Below are 21,298 nucleotides of genomic sequence, written 5' to 3' on the forward strand. Positions count from 1 at the left end.
ACTATTATTATTTTAAAGATTTATTCAAGTATTTTGAAAGGCAGAGTTACGGGGGGGGGGGGGGGGGGGCGAAGCCAGAGAGTGAGTGAGCACACCAACCTCCGGTTTACTCCCCAAATGGCCAAAATGGCTGGCACTGGGCCAGGTTGAAGTCAGGAGCCGGGAACTCCATCTGGGACTACCACATGGGTGGCAGGGCCCAAGTACTTGGGCCATCTTCCAGTTTTCCCAGGTGCATTGGCAAGATGCTGGATGGGAAGTGGAGCAGCTGGGACTTGAACCAGTGCCCACATGGTTGGTGTTGCAGGCAGCTGCTTAACCCACTGCACCATGACATCAGCACCAATATTGTTGTTGTTGTTGCTCTAAAACTTTCAACAGTAAAGCATATGCTATAAAGTCTAGCTCCATTAGAATACAGGCTCCCCAGAGGTATGGACTTTCGTCTCTTTTGTGTATTTTTAATCCCCTGAGCCTGGAACAGTACTTGGCACACTGTGGTGTTCAATAATTATTTACAGTATCAAGTAATAAACTCATATTTTCAATTTTGCAGGTAAAGGAAATAAGATAAACTAATTTACTTTCTTGTTAAAATACTGTCACTGTTTTGTACCTATGACATCCCTTCTCTCATATGTAGGAAACTTTTCCAAGAGCTAAGGCCTGGCTGCTGAAGGGAGGACTTCTCAAGCCAGTCACCAAGGGCTCTGCATAAAACATGCTGGGTTAAAACAGAAAAAAGAGAAAGCATTCCCAGAAAGGCAGGCAAGAAACAGAAAGGCTAATGAAGTTAATGAGACTGCTGTCTTCTTGGCATTGCCCCTTCTGAGTCTCTGAAGGCTGTTCACATCTGGAAACAGAGAATACTCTATCATTTAAGCCTATGTTTACAGCTAGGGTTCACGAAGTGAACAGTTCAGTCACTGAGCTGTGAAAGCCATGAGAGACCGGGAAATTAAGATGCTTGGTGGGGAAACTTTATCACCATGGCTATAAAGTCAGGCTGCCTCCCAGCAGTGGAGGAGGATGTCAATTACACAGACAGAGGTTAAAAAAAGAACAATCTTTGCTCAGAGCCATGCAAGAGAAGCAAGCAAAGGCAGCCCATTTTCTCCATGTGAGCCTGCGGTTATTACCTGTAGAGTCCGGCGCTTGTTGTCCTCCGTGTGGATCCAGGCTCGAAGAGTCAACTCCGTGATAAAGATTTGGGCTGCCTTGGCAAAGAGCACAGGGGCTTCTGCACTGATCATCTGTAACAGATGCAGGCCCTCCCTGTCAATCACCAGCAAGTCATTCAAACCAGGCATTTTGTCTCTTGCCTCATGGCCTGCCATGGGACCACATCAAAAAAAAAAAAAAAAAAAAAAGAGAGAGAGAGAGAGAGAGAGAGAGAGGTGGTAGCCTCAAGAGATTCCAAGGTAAAATAAATCCATGAGTAGGGACAAAATTAGTAACAAGGAGAACTGGGAGAGAAGAGGGAGAAAGAATGCTTACTTACTTAGCACCTATCATATGCCAGGCTGTGCAAGGTGTTTTCTTACTTTCAGAATAGCCTTTCAGAAACACTAGGTATGGGAGGAGTGAAGGGACTTGCCTAGGGCCACAGAGCCAGTAAATGACATGGGTTAGGTTCTAACTGAAGAAGAGACAATGAGGGGAAAGTAATGAGCTTGATGTAAAATTTCAAGTCTTCTCATCTTTATAGGCTTGGCTTCTTATATACTGAAAAAGAATAATAACCTCCCAGAGTTACTGTGAGAATCAAATGAGATGTGCCCAACATAAGCCTTACATATAGTATGTGTTTAAGCAACATAAGCTGTCTCAATATGCCTGACTTTAAAGTTCAAGCTCAGGATGGGCATTTGGCTTAGTGGTGAAGAAACTACTTGGGATGCCTGCATCCCATCATCAGAGTAGCTGGGTTTGAGTCCTAGCTCTGCTCCCAATTCATACTAATGTGCATTCTGGGAGGCAGCAGGTGACGGCTCAAGTAGTTGGGTCCCTACCACCCAGGAGGGAGACCAGGAGTGAGTTCCTTGCTCTTGGCTTCAATTTGGTTAAGCCCTGGCTAGTGAAGGCATTTGAGGGGGTGAATCAGTGGATGGGAGCTCTTTCAGTAGGTCTCTCTCTATCTGGATAGTATATTTGTCTTTCTCTGCCTTTCAAATATATTAAATATATTTTTTAAAAATGAAAAGGTTAAAACAAAGCTGTAAACCCTTGGTGAAGTGGACTGTGCAAGACAGAACCACAGGAAGTGCTCCACAGTTAAGGAAACAGGAACTGGGGCCGGCACTGTGGTGCAGACGGTTAAAGCCTTGGCCTGCAGTGCTGGCATCCTATATGGGCACTGGTTCTAGTCCCGGCTGCTCCTCTTCTGATCCAGCTCTCTTCTATGGCCTGGGAAAGCAGTGGAAGATGGCCCAAGTCCTTGGGCCCCTGCACATGTGTGGGAGACACGGAGGAAGCTCCTGGCTCCTGGCTTTGGATTGGTGCAGCTCCGGCCGTTGCGGCCATCTGGGGAGTAAGCCAGCAGATGGAAGACCTCTTTCTCTGTCTCTACCTCTCTTTGTAACTCTGTCTTTCAAATAAATAACATAAATCTTAAAATAAAAAAAAAAAAAAAAAGAGGAAGCAGGAGTTGAGAACTGGGATCTTGGTTCTAATACTAAGTGAGTCACTTAACCTTTTTGTGTCTATTTCCATGACTATAAAATGGAACTAATTCTTATCCTATCAAATTTCACAAGGTTACTGTGAGGCAGAGGGAGGGAAAATTGCTATGAACTGTTAGCTTCCTGTACAAACATAAGCAATTATCAATTCTAAGTGGCAAAGAGACAGAGCTGTTCTTTCTCTGAGAATCTTAACAGGAGGTGGACTTCTAGGAAAGCAGAAATGGTCAACCTCAAGCAAACCCTTTCACAAGTATAATTCACTCATGTAAAACATTCACAAACCAAAAGGTTACAACAGGTGCAATACCTTTATCAGAACCTTCCTGGAGCTCTCTGATCAACTAGAGACTGCAGTTAGCTGCACTGCCCTGTTGACTTGATGACATGTGTCTACACATACTGAAAAGAACTGGGCGATAGCATCTGCTTTAAAAAACACTCAGCATCTTTTCAACAGTTGGAAAAAATCAGGACATCCTTAATTTTCAGATAAGCACCATATAATAAATAAAAAGCATTCAATTTCAGCTCTTTTAATTTCAGACAAGAACCAAATAAAAAAGCAACAGACAATAACAGCATCTTACTTCTCATTTAATTAAACTTTGTGCTCTAGAAAAATGAACAATACCCTACTCATCATTCCAACTTGAATATGTAAAATAAAAATCAATGTGAATTCACCTTCACATCTTCATCCAGCTTCATAATCTTCTTAATACGAGCCAGTGGGAGTTCCTGCACTCGGAAATCTTTCTGAAACAAGCAACAAGAGCTACATAAATGGTGGGACAGTCCAGAGCACAGAACACTGGTTGGTTTAGACCTTCCTTTCAGCAGGGGAGGAGGAATGGATAAAATAAGGAAAACGCGAGCTCTAGCACAGAATTCTTCTTTACCTAACCCATAGAGAAGTTCAAACGATTACAGAAAGGGTTTCAGGGAAAACTCAGGCCGGCCTCTCTCAGAGCCCTCATGAAAGGTAGCCCCAACACGATCAGGTTCTGTGGCTCAGCGCTGTACAGCAGCACACTATAAATCTTCACCACTTCTCAGAAAGCTTACCAGTCTGCAGTACGCAGATTAAAACGAGATTTCTGCCCCAGAAGCATTCCTCTCAACTGCCAGCTCTTTGTTCTCCTCAGAGGCTAGAAGGGGAAAGGGCAGCAAGCTCCTGACCGCAGTGACCCACGGTTCTCTTCAGCTAGTGTGAGCTGGCCATTCGTGACCTCTGCACAAGCATGACAACAGGAAGCGGGGAGCAGCTCCTTTCACACTACAGCTGCAGAGACCTTGTCTCCAAAACGTGCTTCAGGGCGGGGTGCAAAGGTTTGGGGAAAAATGTGAGGGTGAAGTTCCCAGCTGCCTTTTAGGACCCGTCTTGCTATTTTTTCGTAACAAATAAGACTGGTGTGGGGGGAAACATGAAACTTCACTCTGGATGGGATTTAGGGAAGGGCTTTTATGATCTTTACTACTCAATTATGTGTGACATAAGACCTTTCTGTTGTATTTTGAAACGAATGGTATTTAAACACATGCCCAGTAATGGATGCAATTCTAGAAACAAAAATCAATTCTGAATTGCAGAGAAGGGAAAGGCACAAAGACAAAGACTACAATCAGCAAGAGCTCTCCCGTGACTAGGGGGTCAACAGTCTGATTCTGCTGAGTGGCCAAGACATGACTCACCCAACGCCACACGCTCACCTGGGAACCTCTACCATCACATTATGGAAGGGGTAGCAGCTATTATTTGAGATTTGATGTAATTAACAAGGGTAAGTAAACTTTTCCACCAGACCAAAAGAAAACCTCAAATGTATGTCAAATAATGCATTTTGGAAAAACATCACCAGTCTTCCCAGAATCCATCTAATATTCCAGAGGGAAGAACAAGCTGGGGTCAGTATATACCACACATCCGATTTTTCCATACAAATTCAACCAGAGGCTCGCTTCCACTCAGCTCTACAAACTTCAAACACTAATTTTTCATCTTTTTTTTTAATAAAGATTTATTTATTTATTTGAAAGGCAGAGTTACAGAGAGAGAGAGCTTCTAGCTGCTGGTTCACTCCTCAAATGGCCGCAATGGCTGGAACTGGGCCCATCCAAAGCCAGGAACCAGGAGCTTCTTCCAGGTTTCCAACCTGACTGCAGAGGCCCCAGTACTTGGGCCATCCTCTGCTGCTTTCCCAGGAGCATTCACAGGGAGCTGGATCAGAAGAGGAGCAGGCAGGACTCGAACCAGTGTCTGTATGGCATGCAGGTAGTGGCTTAACCTGCTATGACACAGCACTATCCCCCAAATACCAATTTTTAATGTTTTCCTTTTCCAAAATGGGTATCAAGATTTTCTATGAGCCTCTACTAAAACCCTAGAGTGACAAAGGCACACTAATCTAGTTCATTAAAATATCACCTTAAGGAGGCAGGACATGTTTTTCTAGTCTTATTTTTCTGTTCCCCTTTCATTTACTTTATTCATGAAATGCAATTAATAGTGAATGTATGATACCTTCTACTATGCAGAAGATGCAAATCTAGGGCCAGAGTTGTGGCACAACATATTAAACAGCCACCTGCAATGCCAGTATCCCATTATCGGAGTGCTGGTTCAAGTCCCAGCAGCTCTGCTTTAGTCCCAGTTCTCTAGTAATACTCCTGGGAAAGCAGAGGAAGATGGCCCAAGTACCTGGGCCCCTGCCACCCATGCAGGAGGCCAGGATGGGGGTTCCTGGCTCTAGGTTTCAGCCTGGCCCAGACCTAGCTATTATAGTCATTTGGGGAGTGACCTGGCAGATGAACATCTCTCTCTCTCTCTCTCTTCCTCCCTCTCTGTTGCTCTGCCTTTAAAAAATAAATAAATAAAAGATGCAAATAGGTGCTGTAGTTTGTCAGAGACAGTCACATAAAAACATTACAGTCGGGGAGGTATTGTGCTGCACTGGATTAAGCCATGGCTTGGAACATTCATGTTCTATACTAGAGTGCCTGGTTCAAGTCTCAGCAGCTCCACTTCTGATCCAGCACCCTGCAAATGCATCTGGGAAGCAGCAAATGATGGCTCAGAAACTTGCCTCCCAATTGGGAAACCCAGATGGAGTTACAGGCTCCTAGTTTCAGGCTGACTCAGCATGGCTGTTGTGGCCATTTGGGGAGTAAAACAATAGATGGAAGATCTCTCTCTCTCTCTCTCTCTCTCTTCCTTTCTCTCTTGCGTTTCAAATAAATACCTTTTTTTTTTTTCTTTTTTAAAGATTTATTTATTTACTTGAGAGGCAGAATTACAGACAAAGAGAGGGAGGGACAGAGAAGTCTTCCATATGCTGGTTCATTATCCAAATGGCTGCAATGGCCAGAGCTGTGCCGATCCAAAGCCAGGAGCCAGAAGTTTCTTCCAGGTCCCCCATTCTGGTGCAGGGGCCCAAGCACTTGAGCCATCTTCCACTGCATTCTCAGACCATCAGCAGGGAGTTGGATCAGAGGTAGAGCAGCCAGGACTCAAACCAGTGCCCAAACAGGATGCCGGCACCTAAATGAGCAGATGCTTAACCTACTACACCACAGTGCCTGCCCCATTAAATAAATATACCTTAGAAGAAAAAAATAAACAAACAAAAAAACAAAATGAAACAAAACACAACATTACAGTCTCTAGCCTATACTAGAGGGAAGGATGTGAAACCCTACAGGTGACACAAAGAAGGAAATCAGTGCAAACAGTATGGGGTCGGAGAGAGGGAAATGTTCACAGAAAGGAGGATATCAGAACTCTAAGGGATGCTGAGAAATCTGTTGAAAAAGTGTAAGTGCTGGTGCTGTGGTGCAGTGGCTTAAAGCCCTGGCCTGAAGCACCAGCATCGCATATGGGCGCTGGTTCGAGTTCTGGCTGTTCCACTTCCAACTCGGCTCTCTGCTGTGGCCTGGGAAAGCAGTAGAGGATGACCCAAGTCCTTGGGCCCTTGCGCCCACGTGGGAGATCCGGAAGAAGCTCCTGGCTCCTGGCTTTGGATTGGCACAGCCCTGGCCGTTGTGGCCATCTGGGGAGTGAACCAGCGGATGGAAGACCTCTCTCTGTCTCTACCTCTCTCTGTAACTCTTTCAAATAAAATAAACCTTAAAAAAAAAAAAAAAAAAGAAGAAAGAAAAAGAATGAAAACAGGGGGCCAGTGTCATGATGTCATAGGTTAAGATGCTGCCTACAACACTGGCATCCCATTTGAGCACTGGTTCTAGTCCTGGCTGCTCCACATCTGATCTAGCTTCCTGTTAATGTGCCTGGGAAAGTAGTGGAAGATGGGCCAAGTGCTTAGGCCCCTGTACCTACTTGGGAGACCTGAATGCGGCTCCTAGCTTTAGCCTGACCCAGTTTCGGCTATTGTGGCCATTTGGGGAGTGAATCAGTGGATGGAAGACCTTTCTCTCTCTCTCTCTCTCTTTCTCTCTGTAACTGTACCCTTCAAATAAATAAAATAAACCTTAAAAAAGTAAGAAAAGATTATTCTGATAGAGAAACAGCACAGACACACACACAAAAACTGTATGGTCTACTGAAATTTTAGACGCATGGCCTGAATGCAAATGGGAGCAGCAGGAAACAGGATGCTGGATTGGGGCCAGACCCTGAGGGGATTTAGAGGAAAGTTTAATCATAGAAATCAATCACTTCTTCCTTCTTGTGTGGGATATCACATAAGATGATGATGCTACACAGAAATGCCAAAGAGAATGTTAGGGATAATTCCTTTGGAAGGCCTCCCAAGATGATACACAGTACAAGATTATGACCACAGATTGAGCTCTCTTGCAACTGTTCTCTCATCTGGTTTGGTTGTTTCCTATAATTTCTACAAGATTGCTCCATGATTACTTAACCAAAGTCCAAAGTTGATAAAAAAAAAAAAAATTCCTTCCCCATACTGAAAGGGTAAAGCAAAAAATTATTAGTTCTACAAGACTATTCTTTAATCAAAAGCAAGAACAAAGGGTGAAGGAGAAAGAAACTCAACCTTGTAGAACTCTAAAATGAGGCAGAAACTTACAAAAAGCTCTGCTTTAAACCCCCTAACTTCATTCTGAGTGGAATATTACAGAAGATATTTTAAAATACTTGAGGTAGACCTGTGATTTTATTAATAATGTTTTTGCTTTAGAATCTTATTCCTTAAAATTAAAAAATTATGTAACAGCAAATAAATAACTAAATAAAACAAACCCTCTAAATCAAACTTTTTCTTTTGTGAACAATTACTTTTTCATGATCCCCAAACTGAGATCTCAAGGGTTAGTGTGTGAAAAACAGATCTTGAGATATGTGTGGAGCTCATCACCTCCGAGAGTAGCCCAGTTTCCGAGGCCCACTAAGTTGGATATCGATTCCTTGCTCCCCAGGTCACTGGCAACCATGCAACTGATGTGGGTAACATTGACTCTTTCTCCTGCTGCTGATTCAAGTGGAAGAACAACTGACACATACTGACTTTTTTCTTACTTTTGGGAGTGATAGCAGTAAGACAGAAGAGCAAATTCTCTCTCAAAATAGCCTCATGCTCCTGACCACAACCAAAGAACTACATTTAAAATGCTGCCATCTAAAACTGCCAACTTCCAAGAAATTTTGAATTCATTCAGTGAGAGTTTAGATACAAAAAAAAGTCAATGGGTCTTAGGTTACACTGAAAAACATCTAGAGTTTCAAATAATGTTAAAATATCTTTTCCAGGCCTATCCAGTCAGGCACTCCGGCAAACTAAAGATTTTAATTCTCCTGAAAACAATGATTCTCAGCAGCTGGCTGCATGTTAAAAACACCTGGAGGCCGGCGCCGTGGCTCAATAGGCTAATCCTCCACCTTGCGGCGCCGGCACACCGGGTTCTAGTCCCGGTCGGGGCGCCGGATTCTGTCCCGGTTGCCCCTCTTCAAGGCCAGCTCTCTGCTATGGCCAGGGAGTGCAGTGGAGGATGGCCCAGGTGCTTGGGCCCTGCACCCCATGGGAGACCAGGAAAAGCACCTGGATCCTGGCTCCTGCCATCGGATCAGCGCGGGGTGCCGGCTGCAGCGGCGGCCATTGGAGGGTGAACCAACGGCAAAGGAAGACCTTTCTCTCTCTGTCTCTCTCACTGTCCACTCTGCCTGTCAAAAAAAAAAAAAAAAAAAAAAAAAAAAAAAAAAACCACCTGGAAAGCTTTTGAAAAACAAGATTCTTAGGCTCTTCCACAGACCAACTAAGCGAGGAACCCCAGGGAGTACAGTCCCGTAGTGACCATGACCCACCATGAGGATTAAGGACTACTGCTTTAACCTTGCTATGGAAAGTGAGGTCCTTATACCAGCAACAAATCACCCAGGAACTAAAAAAAATTCAGTCTCCTGCTCCATGCCAAACCTACTAAATCTTCAACACCAGTATTTCATTTTAAAAAATTTCGCTTCATTTTTATAAAGATTAGGCAGATCAACAGAGACATACCGAGAGAAAGAGATTCCATTCACTGGTTCACTCCCCAAATGGATGCAATGGTCAGGAGTACACCAGGCCAAAGCTGGAAGCCAGGAATTCCATCCAGGTCTTCCACATGAGTGACAGGGGCCCAAGGAGTTGGATCATCTTCCAATGCCTTCCCAGGCACATTAGCAGGGAGCTAAATCAGAAGCAGAGAAGCCAGAGGCAAACTGGTCCTCTGATATGGGATGCTGGTGTTGCAAGCAAAGGCTTAACTCCCTGTGCCACAATGCTGGTATTTTAACAAGATCCTCCCACATGTGGTCCAGGCAGACAGCAAAGTTTGAGATCACTGTTCTAAGGAGGGGCTCACCCAGCACAGGACCTGTTTAGTTAACAGTCCACCAACCTTCACCACCAAGTTCTTGTTTAAATGGTCATCTGATTTGACCGTAATGTTAGAAATGTCATCCCTCAATCTGGAGGCACTGAGGAATGAAAAGATGAAACTGCCGATTAAAAGAAAGTGACTTAGGTACTAAATTACAGCTAATTCATGGCTGATCAAGGTGTAGGGAATAAGTTAGGGAAGAATTAGGTTTTTCAAGATTCAGAATAGTTACTGCCTGCTTCTCAAACCTCTAAAAGACAGTTAGCTTTCTCTTCCCCACTTTCAAAGAGGTCCAGAGGGATAAAACTCAAAGCACGTGCACACGTGAGGGATGGGGGAGGCAGATGGTGCTGTGGCTCAGTGGGTAAAGCTGCCGCCTGAAGTGCCAGCATCCCATAAGGTTGCCGGTTTGAGACCCAGTGGCTCCATTTCTGATCCAGCTCTCTTCTATGGCCTGGGAAAGCAGTAGAAGATGGCCCAAGTTTTTGGACCCCTGCACCCGGGTGGGAGACCCAGAAGAAGCTCCTGGCTCCTGGCTTTGGATCAGCTCAGCTCCAGCCAGTGCAGCCATCTGGGGAGTGAACCAGTAGATGGAAGACCTCTCTTTCTCTCTGCCTCTCCTCTCTCTGTGTAACTCTTTCAAATAAATAAATAAATCTTTAAAAAAAAAAGAAAAACTTCAATGCCAGGATGCCTATTATATTTGTTTTCAGAGCTCTGCTGGATACAAGGTACTTTAAAAAATTTGTGGAAAAATGGAATTAAAAGATGAGCTTATTTTAGTATGAAAAACGTTTGAAATTAATAGTTCATTAATAAGCATTTTTAAAAACAATTTACTTACTTAAAGGCAGAGTAACACAGAGGGAAAGACACAAAAAGGGGAGAAATCTTCCCTCCACTGGCTCATTCCTCAAATGGCTGCAACAGCCAAGTCTGGGCCAGGCCAAAGCCAGGAGCCAAAAACTCATCCTGGTCTCCTACATAGGTGGCAGGGGCCCAAGTACTTGGGCTGTCTTCTGCTGCCTTCCCAGGTGCATTAACTGGGAGGCTGGATCAGAAGCAGAGTAGCTGGGACATGAGCCAGTACCCTAATCTGTGATATGGTATGATGGTGTCAAAAGTGGTGGCTTGACCCACTGCAGAAGACTGGTCCCTCTCAAGACACATTTTCGAAAACTTGTATTTCACAAAATCACCCTGGTGCATAATCATCCTGGTATGGTTTTTATTTATTTATTTAGAGGCAGAGGCAGAGAGAGAGACAGAGACAGAGAGAGGTCTTCCATCTGCTGGTTCACTCCCCAGATGGCTGCAATGGCTGGAGCTGAGCCGATCGGAAGCCAGGAGCCAGGAACTTCTTTCAGGTCTCCCACGCGGGTGCAGGGGTCCAAGATTGGACTATCTTCTACTGCTTTCCCAGGCCATAGCAGAGAGCTAGATTGGAAGTGGAGTAGCCGGGTCTCAAACCGGTGCCCAAATGGGATGCCAGCACTGCAGCCAGCGGCTATTACCTGCTACGCCACAGGACTGGCCTCCATCGGTACAGTTGTTAACCAACTTTAATCTCAGCTGAATGCACCCTGGGATTTTTGGACAGTTACAGAACTTGTAACAGTGACAGCCAAAGATGAAAAGATGAGAAGCTAGTGCTGTGTCTCAGCAGGTGAGGCTGCCGTCTGCAGTGCTGGCACCTTGTATGGGCGCCAGTTTGAGTCCTGGATACTCTACTTCTCATCCAGCTCTCTGCTATGGCCTGGGAAAGCAGCAGAAGATAGCCAAGTCCTTGGGCCCCAGCACCCATGTGGGAGACCCGGAAGAAGCTCCTGGCTCTGGATCGGCCCAGCTCTGGCTGGTGCGGCGGTCTGAGGAGTGAACCAGCAGATGGAGGACCTCTCTCTCTCTCTCTGCCTCTGCCTCTCTGTAACTCTGCCTTTCAAGTAAGTAAGTAAGTAAGTAAATAAATAAATAAATGAAGAAGGGAGGGAGGGAGGGAGGAAGGAAGGATGGGAGGAAAGGAGGAAAGAAAGATGAGATGAGATGAAAGATCAATTGCTTTTACAATATTCAGACCAAAAATGACTGAGGCCAGTGTTTCTGAAACATCATGAAATATATCATCTAGCAAACCTCAATTACTTGTTTTTGAAACAATCTATGTCCCAGTCTTAAAGAGACCACAACACTTTATGAATCCTCTCACAAGTTTTATTTATGTTTGGACAGCTTAAGCATAATGGATTTTAAGAAAATCTGTTAAGATATTTTGAGATGTCAACCCAAGAGGCTTTGACATATCTGAGGAAATCTGGTTTTAAGAACTGTGGAGTTCTGGAAACGCACTAAATGCTAAAATGTCTGGCCACATAAGAGAGAGAGGTACAGTCAGGGAAGCAGCTGCCTTCATGCGTTGTAGGCACAGTCCTGAGCAGAGAGGAAAATTAGGAATCTTTCAAAGCGAAAAATTATCCCAACTTTAGTGGATGGATTCCATTCTCACTCAGACTTGGAACTGATGCTGTTTTCCACTAAATCTGAAGTGGAAGAATTGGATTTATTCAAATATTTATTTTGTACGTACTACATGCCTGACATTATTCTAAGCATACAATGTAAAAGACACATAGCATGAGAGGTCTAGGAGTTTTCTTCAAGGATAAGCAGGAGAAAAATTTCAGCAAGTCACCAGAAGAGGAATGCTTAAAAATATCTTCCTCCTTACTCTTCTTTCTCTTCATCCACAACATCTAAAACAAAATGGAATCTCTGAAAATTGAATGTCTGGGAGACTAATATCTCGGTACCAAAACTCCATCAACACTACAATCTGCTTGATTGGCAAACAAACTTGAAAAGTAAACCATGTAGGCTAAAAATCAAGCCTAGGGGAAAGGTTTGTACACAGAGGGTGCAGCTGCCATTTGGATGTCTGTACCTGTCCCAGAGTGCCTAGGATCAAGTTCCAGCTCCTCTGCCACCCATGTGGAAGACCCTGATGGAGTTCCTGGCTCCTGGCTTTAGTGTGGCTGTTGCAAGCATATGGAGACTAAACCAATGGATGGAAGACTACTTGATCACTTGCTCCCTTGCACTCTCTCTGACACTCTGCCCCTCAACTATGTACATTTTTTTTTTAATCAAAACCCTTGGTTTCAAAGAAGTATCTGCACACCCACGTACACACCAGCACTATTCAAGAGCCAAGAGGTGGAAGTAATTCAAATGTCCATTGAAAGGCAATAAACAAAATGTGGCACACATACACATACATATAATCAGATAGTATTCAGCCTTAAAAAGGATAGTCTGACATATGCTACAATATGGATTGAGAGCATTATGCCAAGCCAGTCATACAAAAACATACACTGTATGATCCCATTTATATGTGGTATCTACACTTGATCTTAGCCAAAAGGCCAAGAAGCAATTATATGTGGTATCTAAAGTAGTCAAATTCATAGAAACATAAAGCAGAATAACAGCTGCCAGGCTGAGGAGACAGGAGTTGCTGTTCTGTAAAATGGAAAGTTCTGGAGATGTGTTTCATAGTATGAATGCACTAACACCAGCAAACTGAACACTGAAAAACAGTTAAATAAGTTTTTTTATGTATTTCCCATCACAGCTTATGTACACACACTCCAACAAAACCTGGTAGTAAATCAGTGCTGGGCTCAAACCCCCAGAGTTCATGTTCACGCATGTACACACATGGTCCTTCCTACATCCATTTTCTGAGCTCCTGATGCAGTGCAGACTGGCAGCACTGGCCCTGTCCAACCACACCCCAGGAGGGCACTAGTCTTACACCAGGTTCACTTAAATGCCAAAACCTGATGAGCTTAACCATGAGTTCATCACCCTAAAATATGAATGAACAAAACATTTCACTTTTGACTACTTCACTTTTTCCCTCCTGTGTATGTTATATCTGAGATAGTACAGGTAACTACCACCTCTAGTAGTAAAAAAACACTGTGAACATATCCTTCTGAAAAGGCCAAACCAAGCTCAACTGCTGAAATCCTTCCATCTAAACAAACACAACCCACAGGTACATCTGGAATATTAATTAGTCTTTTCCCCCTGCACCTGCGTGGGAGACCCAGAAGAAGCTCCTGGCTCCTGGCTTTGGATTGGCAGAGCTCAGGCCATTGTAGCCATCTGGGGAGTGAACCAGCAGGTGGAAGATCTCTCTCTCTCTGCTTCTCTGTAACTCTGCCTTTCAAATAAATAAATAAATTGGGGGGGGGGGGAGAAGATGCTATGTGGAATATCCACATCCCATATCAGATTACCTAGGTTCAAGTCCCAGCTTTGTTCCTGATTCCAGCTTCCTGCTAATGCACACTCTTGGAGGTAGCAGGTGATGGTTCAAGCAATTGGGTCCCTGCTAGTCATTTAAGAAACCTCGACTAAGTCCCAGTTCTGGGCTACAGCTTAGCCCAGTCCCAGCTGTTGCAGACATTTGGGGAGTAAACTAGCAGATGGGAGATCTCTGTCTCTGTCTTTTAAATAAATAAATAGGGACTACCATTGTGGCACAGTGGGTTAAGCTGCTGCTTGCAATGCCAGCATCCCATACTGGAGTGCTGGTTCAAATGCTGGCTGCTCCCATTCTGATCCAGCTTCCTATTAATGCACCTGGGAAATCAGTGGATATTGGTACAAGTACTTGGGCATCTGTCATCCATGTGGGAAGACCTGGAAGGAGCTCCAGGCTCTTGGTTTCTGCCTGGCTCAGCCTTGGCCATTGCAGCCATTTGAGAGTGAACCAGTGGATGGAAGATCTGTCTCTGCCTCTCTGTCACATGTCCTTTAAAAATAAGTAATAAAAATTTAGACTGACTTGCATATCAGAGGATAAAGGCCACCACAATACTAGTTCTACATCAGGAAGGAATCTGGTATCTGTACTGCCAGTATGCTAATGTTTCCAGGGCAGGAAGGAAAGACACATACAACACGAGGAAGCTCCTGCAGAATTTGCTTAAATGACACCAAATGGAACATTGTTCCTTAAGGATATGGCACTATATTCTGAAAATAGTCTCATTATAACTTGCTTCACCGTTTCTACCACTCTCCTACCTGATACTTTGCTTCTATGCCAACCTCCACTACCCACACAGTGATCTCCAGCCATTCTGAACTTCTTGCTGTCCCTCTAAACATAAGGTGCCCCGCTCTGAGTCTCTACACCTTTATGCAGGCCCTGCTCTCTGCCCAAGATATGCTTTCCATTCCCTTCCATCTACTGAATGCTTACTCATGTTTTAAGATCCAACAAAGGCCGGCGCCGTGGCTCACTAGGCTGGTCCTCCGCCTTGCGGCACCGGCACACCGGGTTTCAGTCCCGGTCGGGGCGCCGGATTCTGTCCTGGTTACCCCTCTTCCGGGCCGGCTCTCTGCTGTGGCCGGGAAGTGCAGTGGAGGATGGCCCAGGTCCTTGGGCCCTGCACCCCATGGGAGACCAGGAGAAGTACCAGGCTCCATCGGATCAGCGCGGTGCGCTGGCCGCAGAGCGCCGGCCGCGGCGGCCATTAGAGGGTGAACCAATGGCGAAGGGAGGACCTTTCTCTCTGTCTCTCTCTCTCTCTCACTGTCCACTCTGTCCAAAAAAAAAAAAAAAAAAAAAAAAAAAAATCCAACAAAAATGTTCCTTTTACTTAAAGCATCCTTAACTCAACCAGAGAGAAACAAGTACTTTGTCCTCTGTGCTCAAGTATTTTGACTGTTTCACACTCACTGCTGTACCTGACTTAATAAATTATTTAATACATACGGACTAAATGACTTTGCTGTAATTTCTAGATGGTAAGCTCCTCAAGGGCCAGGGTTAGATTTGATTGTTTTATATTAGTGGTTCCCAACAGGAGATATCAAGAGGGGACATCTGCCAATGTCTGAAGACATTTTTTGTCATCACATCTGGGGCTAGCACTGCTCCCGGCACTGAGTGGGCAGAGGTCAGGGATGCTGCTGAACACCCTTCAGCTCACCCCAGGACAGATCTGACAATTATCCATCTCAAAGGTCAGTAACACTGCCAGTGAAAAACCCTGGTCCAAGTGTGCCTTTTACCACACAGAAACAGTGCCTGGCTCACAAAGTGGTTTCTATCAGGTTCTAGAAATTCGGTAGGGCCACTAAATCAGGTTTAAGAAAAGAGCTATGGCTTCCAAGGAAAGGTGAGATCGCTGCTTTCCTGCATTCCTTAAAAGATACACCCACACTAAACTACCTCCCATTCAAAGCACGCACAAGCTTAAGGAAAATCACTAAGATATAAAGGACACCCTTGTAAAGACCACACTTAAACTAAATTGTATTTTCATTCTCCTGCCTGTAGGTTGTGGATGAACTACAACTTATTTGCAAATGTGCTTAAAATTGAAAAATCTTTTAGTCTTAAGGTCTGGCTAAACACCCGATAGCCTTTTTTTTTTTTTTTTTTTTTTTTTTTTTGACAGGCAGAGTGGACAGTGAGGGAGAGAGACAGAGGGAAAGGTCTTCCTTTGCTGTTGGTTCACCCTCCAATGGCCGCCGCGGCCAGCGCACCGCGCTGACCCAATGGCAGGAGCCAGGAGCCAGGTGCTCTTCCTGGTCTCCCATGGGGTGCAGGGCCCAAGCACCTGGGCCATCCTCCACTGCACTCCCTGGCCACAGTAGAGAGCTGGCCTGGAAGAGGGGCAACCGGGACAGAATCCGGCGCCCCGACCGGGACTAGAACCCGGTGTGCCGGCGCCGCTAGGCGGAGGATTAGCCTAGTGAGCCGCGGTGCCAGCCACCCGATAGCCTTTTACACTCTGAAGTTTCTCATTCTTCCTTACCACTGTTAAATTCCGGATTTCTTCCATGACACGAGGCCAGAAGGACTGCAGGCTTTGCTGGGCATCGCTGCCGCTAGTACCACCAAATCCTCCTTCTGTGGACATTTCTACAACTGTAAACAAACACATACATGAGATATATGAGAAATAATAAAGTCAAACTTTCTGTCTAGGGTAATCATTTATCTTTCTTTGGGTATGTTTTCTTGAACTTATTCAACACGGCAAGGTACCTGATTGTGCTGAGAAGATTTTTACCACAATGTAGCAAACACTTGAACAAAGAAGGCTTTCTCTTCCATCTAGCTGATGTCATGAAGACTATCAAGGAGCACCAACTACAAAATCAAAAGTTGCTAAGAATCCAACTTATGGGGGTGGGGAAAGCACTTTGTTTCCCTCGTCTAGTCCAGAATTTTATATATCACTCCTTCTAAAGCTTTGTCAAAGTTCACAGCTTCTCATACTCCATATCAAAGCCTGCAGCAGATACATAAAGGGACCCTGGGACTAACACTGGATAGCTAGGTAAACCCAAAGTCTTAAAAAATGACAGCCAAGTTCATTCTCTTGTTTTAGACACTGTAGCCCCAGTTCTCTGGAGCTATCAATGATTATTCCTTCTAATCTCAGGCAAATCTGCCTCAAAAGACATAAAATTGCTTAAGACTAGGTCAATAATTGAGTGGGTGGCATGAAGTCTGAACTGAAATTATATACTTCCCAAAACTTTCCTTCCCTAAACATTGCTATTAGGCACAAAGCCAAACACAGCACACCAGCAACTGGAAGCATTAAAGACAGTTGAAAACAATACGGAATTAAAATCAAGATAGAGAACACAGGGCCAGAACCTGCACTTGATCGACCGATCGCTTTCTGATGGAGGAGGGAAGATGAACAAGGATCCCCACATCAGCTATAACTACAGATAATAAAATGCCTTAATAGATTTACAGGGGGAAAGTAAAAAACACCAGATGGCTTAAATACTTTTCAGGCAAATACTTAAATACATGAAATAGTTTAATCAGACAGATTTCTCAGAATGAGAAAGTTGGTGATCTCCTAAGAATTTCTATTCTGGGGAATTGTTTGAAAAGGTTTAAGGTGCCATTGGCAGGATGCTGGAGAAGAGCTATGAAGGTCACTGTGAACTGATTCTGAGGAGCTGAAAGAAAAGCACCAGAACCAGGCGTCCCATGACCACACATGTTTTGTTTTGTTTTTTGGTTTTGCTTGTTGCTTTTTCAGCGCCATGCACATGTGTGCAGGGCAGAATACTTTCTACAGTCGGGTGGAATAACACTGATAAACCTAGGCTTAGCCTGTGAGGATGTTAAATTTGCTCTTAAACATTTGCCTGGGATTGCCTCAGAAATCTATAATTTTTTTTTTCATTTTCTTTCTAAAGAAAATGCTAAGAGAAAAAAATGGGAGACAAGAGTACAATCTTCAAAGCCGAATTCACCAGGGTGTCATGACATTAGTGGGTGATGATGTAATGGGAAAAGGTTTGGAGCCAACTTCTGGTGCTGGAGGCCTATAAACAGCTCTATACATCAGTAAGAACTCTTAAGACCCTGAAAAGCAGTATGATCTTGGAGTTCTGGAGGGAGTTAAAAGGAAGTGTTGAGTCACAGTTCAAAATGACTAGATAAAAACTTGAGTTGTAAATAACAAAATGAGATTTCTCGCATGTCCCATGACATTTTCACTTATAACCACATGTACAGCGCTTATACATTACTCTCTTAGATATACTGAGAATAAAGAAATCGAAGTAATCTAGAGAAATTTAATTATCTACTTTTATTAATAGTTTAATATAATATACTCAAAACAATAAGACGACTCCTCAAGTAAGAAATAAGACAAAATTGGCCGGCGCCGCAGCTCAATATGCTAATCCTCCACCTAGCAGCGCCGGCACACCGGGTTCTAGTCCCGGTCGGGGCGCCGGATTCTGTCCCGGTTGCCCCTCTTCTAGGCCATCTCTCTGCTGTGGCCCGGGAAGGCAGTGGAGGATGGCCCAAGTCCTTGGGCCCTGCACCCCATGGGAGACCAGGAGAAGCACCTGGCTCCTGCCTTCGGATCAGCGCGGTGCGCTGGCCGCAGCGTGCCGGCCGTGGCGGCCATTGGAGGGTGAACCAACGGCAAAAGAAGACTTTTCTCTCTGTCTCTCTTTCACTATCCACTCTGCCTGTCAAGAAAAAGAACGAACGAACGAACGAACGAAAGAAAGAAAGAAGACAATTCAAGAAGTACTTTCACAACCATCTGAAAAGCCTACTTTTAATTCTGAATTGCCCCAACTACAGATGTGCTGGTATGATCGGTTTGCTAACACTGTGTAGTCAACAGACCATGAATAGATCTTTGGCAGGCTCACAACCATAACCTGCTGTAGTAGCTGGGTATAAAACCCAAATTATCAAATCTTTCTGTAAGTGTAAAAGTATTCAACGTTAAGTTTTCAACTCAAGAAGCCCAGCTGCATTAGAAAATAAACAAATAGATAATAACAAAAAATACAAGTCAATAATAACATTCTATATATTTTACTGCATCACAGAAGTGTAGGACTCAGAAAAGACAGAGACACTCAGGCCCACACTTCCATATGATGTTCGCAGAGCCTCTTCGCCTTGCAATCCTACCGTAAGTGGTCATCCAGCTCAAATCTGCCTGCCTCCCCTCCAGTTCTGGGAAGTGCCTTTCTGGTAAGGCATTCTTTTCCATCTTTGGATAGCTCTGACTGTTCTTCTTTACATTAAGTTTAATTTACAAGCAGGGTTCCATTTGGGCATTGGATTTAGAGTTAGAGCCTTTATGATTTTTCCACTCAGCAACCTCATTTTATAAATTCCAGATTTCAAAACACAAAGGTACTTTCCATACCAGGAACATAAGATCTTCTCATGAGGAAAAAGAGAAAAAGGTTTACAGTATGTTTTCCAACATCTTTGCACAGACAATGAGCAATATCTCTTGGAAGAACATAAACCACTATTGTAAATTCCTGGAAAAGGTCAGAACTTTTATTCAAAAGGTTTTCCTTAAAGCAGAGGCATTCTTCACACAGAACTTTAAAAATCAGCCCAAATCTCAAGCAACATATTTTATGAAAAATTAAATATTCCTGATGTTTTCTCACTGAAGCATTAAGTAAAATGACTTAATCACAAACACACAAAAAATGTTGCTGGTCAAACACTTCAATAAGCTAAACAATACACAATCACCTTAGTTAATCATCACTTCTTATTTTAATGTTAACTCAGCTGAATTGAATTTGCTACAAAAGTAGCTCATTTCTCTCTCTCTCTCTTTTAAAGATTTATTTATTTATTTGACAATTATGGCGGGGAGGGCTGGAAGGGGATAGAGTGTGATCTTCTGCCTGCTGGTTCATTCCCCAAATGGCCACAATGGCCAGGTTTGGGCTAGGCCATAGGATCTCCCATGTGGGTGCAGGGACCTAAGTACTTATGCCATCTTCCAATGCTTTTCCAAGCGCATTAGCAGGGAGCTGGATCGGAAGTGGAGCAGCCGGGACTGGAACTGGTGCCCATATGGGATGCTGGCACTGCAGATGGCAGTTTAACCCACTACACCACAAAAGTAGCTCATCTCTAACATTTACAGTTTGTGGAAAATGTGCCGGATCCATCTTCTAGGGAAATGAGAGCAGGGATGTATTTAAAAGAGAAGAAATTTATTCCAGGATTCTCTTCATTTGACGTTAGATTGCTATATCTATCACTGGATAAAGCTAATTATATGAAGCTGACAAGAACAAATTTGTCTGAAGAAAAAGCCATTTTAGCTTACATCACCTTATGAAAAGTACAATGAAGATTTTTCTCAGATTTAATTATTAACATATTTATTATTCATGTTTATTAATTTTATAAATACTTGAAAAAGAGTATTTAATAAAGACATAAGGGCAAGTCAAAGTATTAGCAGCTGTTGCTGGCAATAATCTCAATTCTGAGTATCTATTAAATGTATCTTGTTGTAATTAATCTATTTTTTAAAAGATGTATTTATTTATTTGCAAGTCAGAGGTACACAGAGAGGAGAGGCAGAGACAGAGAGGGGTCTTCCATCCACCGGTTCACTCCCCAATTAGCCACAACGGCCGGAGCTGCACCGATCCGAAGCCAGGAGCTCCTTCCGGGTCTCCCACGCAGGTGCAGGGGCCCAAGGACCTGGGCCATCTTCCACTGCTTTCCCAGGCCAGGCAGAGAGCTGGATGGGAAGTGGAACAGCCAGGACTAGAACTGGTGCCCATATGGGATGTTGGCGCTTCAGGCCAGGGCATTAACCCGCTGTGCCACAGCGCCGGCCCCAATTAATCTATTTTTTAAAACAGTTTGCTTTCCAAAGCTAGAAAGGGAAGAATTCAAGCTTATTGTGAGAGGGTGGTTTCTCTAACACTCAGCTCAACTGCACTCTCTCCAGTCTTCTCTAAATTTCCCCATCAGAAGCGGTCTCTCCTTCTCACGACTCCTCCGAGCCTTAGGTGTGTACCTGGCTTTCAGCCCGCAAGAACACTGCCTGGGGCCGGCGCCATGGCTCACTTGGTTAATCCTCCTCCTGTAGCGCTGGCATCCCATATGGGCACCAGGTTCTAGTCCCGGTTGCTCCTCTTCCAGTCCAGCTCTCTGCTGTGGCCTGGGAGGGCAGTGGAGGATGGCCCAAGTCCTTGGGCCCTGCACCCGCATGGGAGACCAGGAGGAGGCACCTGGCTCCTGGCTTCGGATCGGCATAGTTCCGGCCATAGCAGCCATTTGGGGAGTGAACCAACGAAAGGAAGACCTTTCTCTCTGTCTCTCTCACTGTTTATCTGTAAAAAAAAAAAAAAAAAACAAAAACACTGCTTGGAATCATCATCATACCCATGTGCATATCTTATGTCTTGTCTTGTTT

General features: G+C 44.2%; 1 protein-coding gene across 8 annotated transcripts in view; it reads right to left on the minus strand.

Moving 5' to 3' along the window:
- The window catches only part of NFYC (nuclear transcription factor Y subunit gamma), an 83,100-nt gene that overhangs the window by 21,748 nt on the left and 40,054 nt on the right, over positions 1–21,298 (minus strand). For 5 of the 8 annotated variants that reach the window (XM_070078681.1, XM_008265492.4, XM_008265490.4 and 2 more), the window contains 3 exons: positions 16,361–16,473; positions 3,369–3,440; positions 1,140–1,253 (listed from right to left, as the gene is read on the minus strand). In XM_070078681.1, coding sequence (XP_069934782.1) covers positions 1,140–1,253; positions 3,369–3,440; positions 16,361–16,465 — 291 coding nt within the window. In that variant the 5' untranslated portion in view covers positions 16,466–16,473. The remainder of the gene's footprint in view (positions 1–1,139; positions 1,254–3,368; positions 3,441–16,360; positions 16,474–21,298) is intronic. The other 3 variants (XM_070078682.1, XM_070078684.1, XM_070078683.1) reach the window with 1 other exon arrangement.

Source organism: Oryctolagus cuniculus, chromosome 7, assembly GCF_964237555.1.
Source record: "Oryctolagus cuniculus chromosome 7, mOryCun1.1, whole genome shotgun sequence".
Taxonomy (NCBI): domain Eukaryota; kingdom Metazoa; phylum Chordata; class Mammalia; order Lagomorpha; family Leporidae; genus Oryctolagus; species Oryctolagus cuniculus.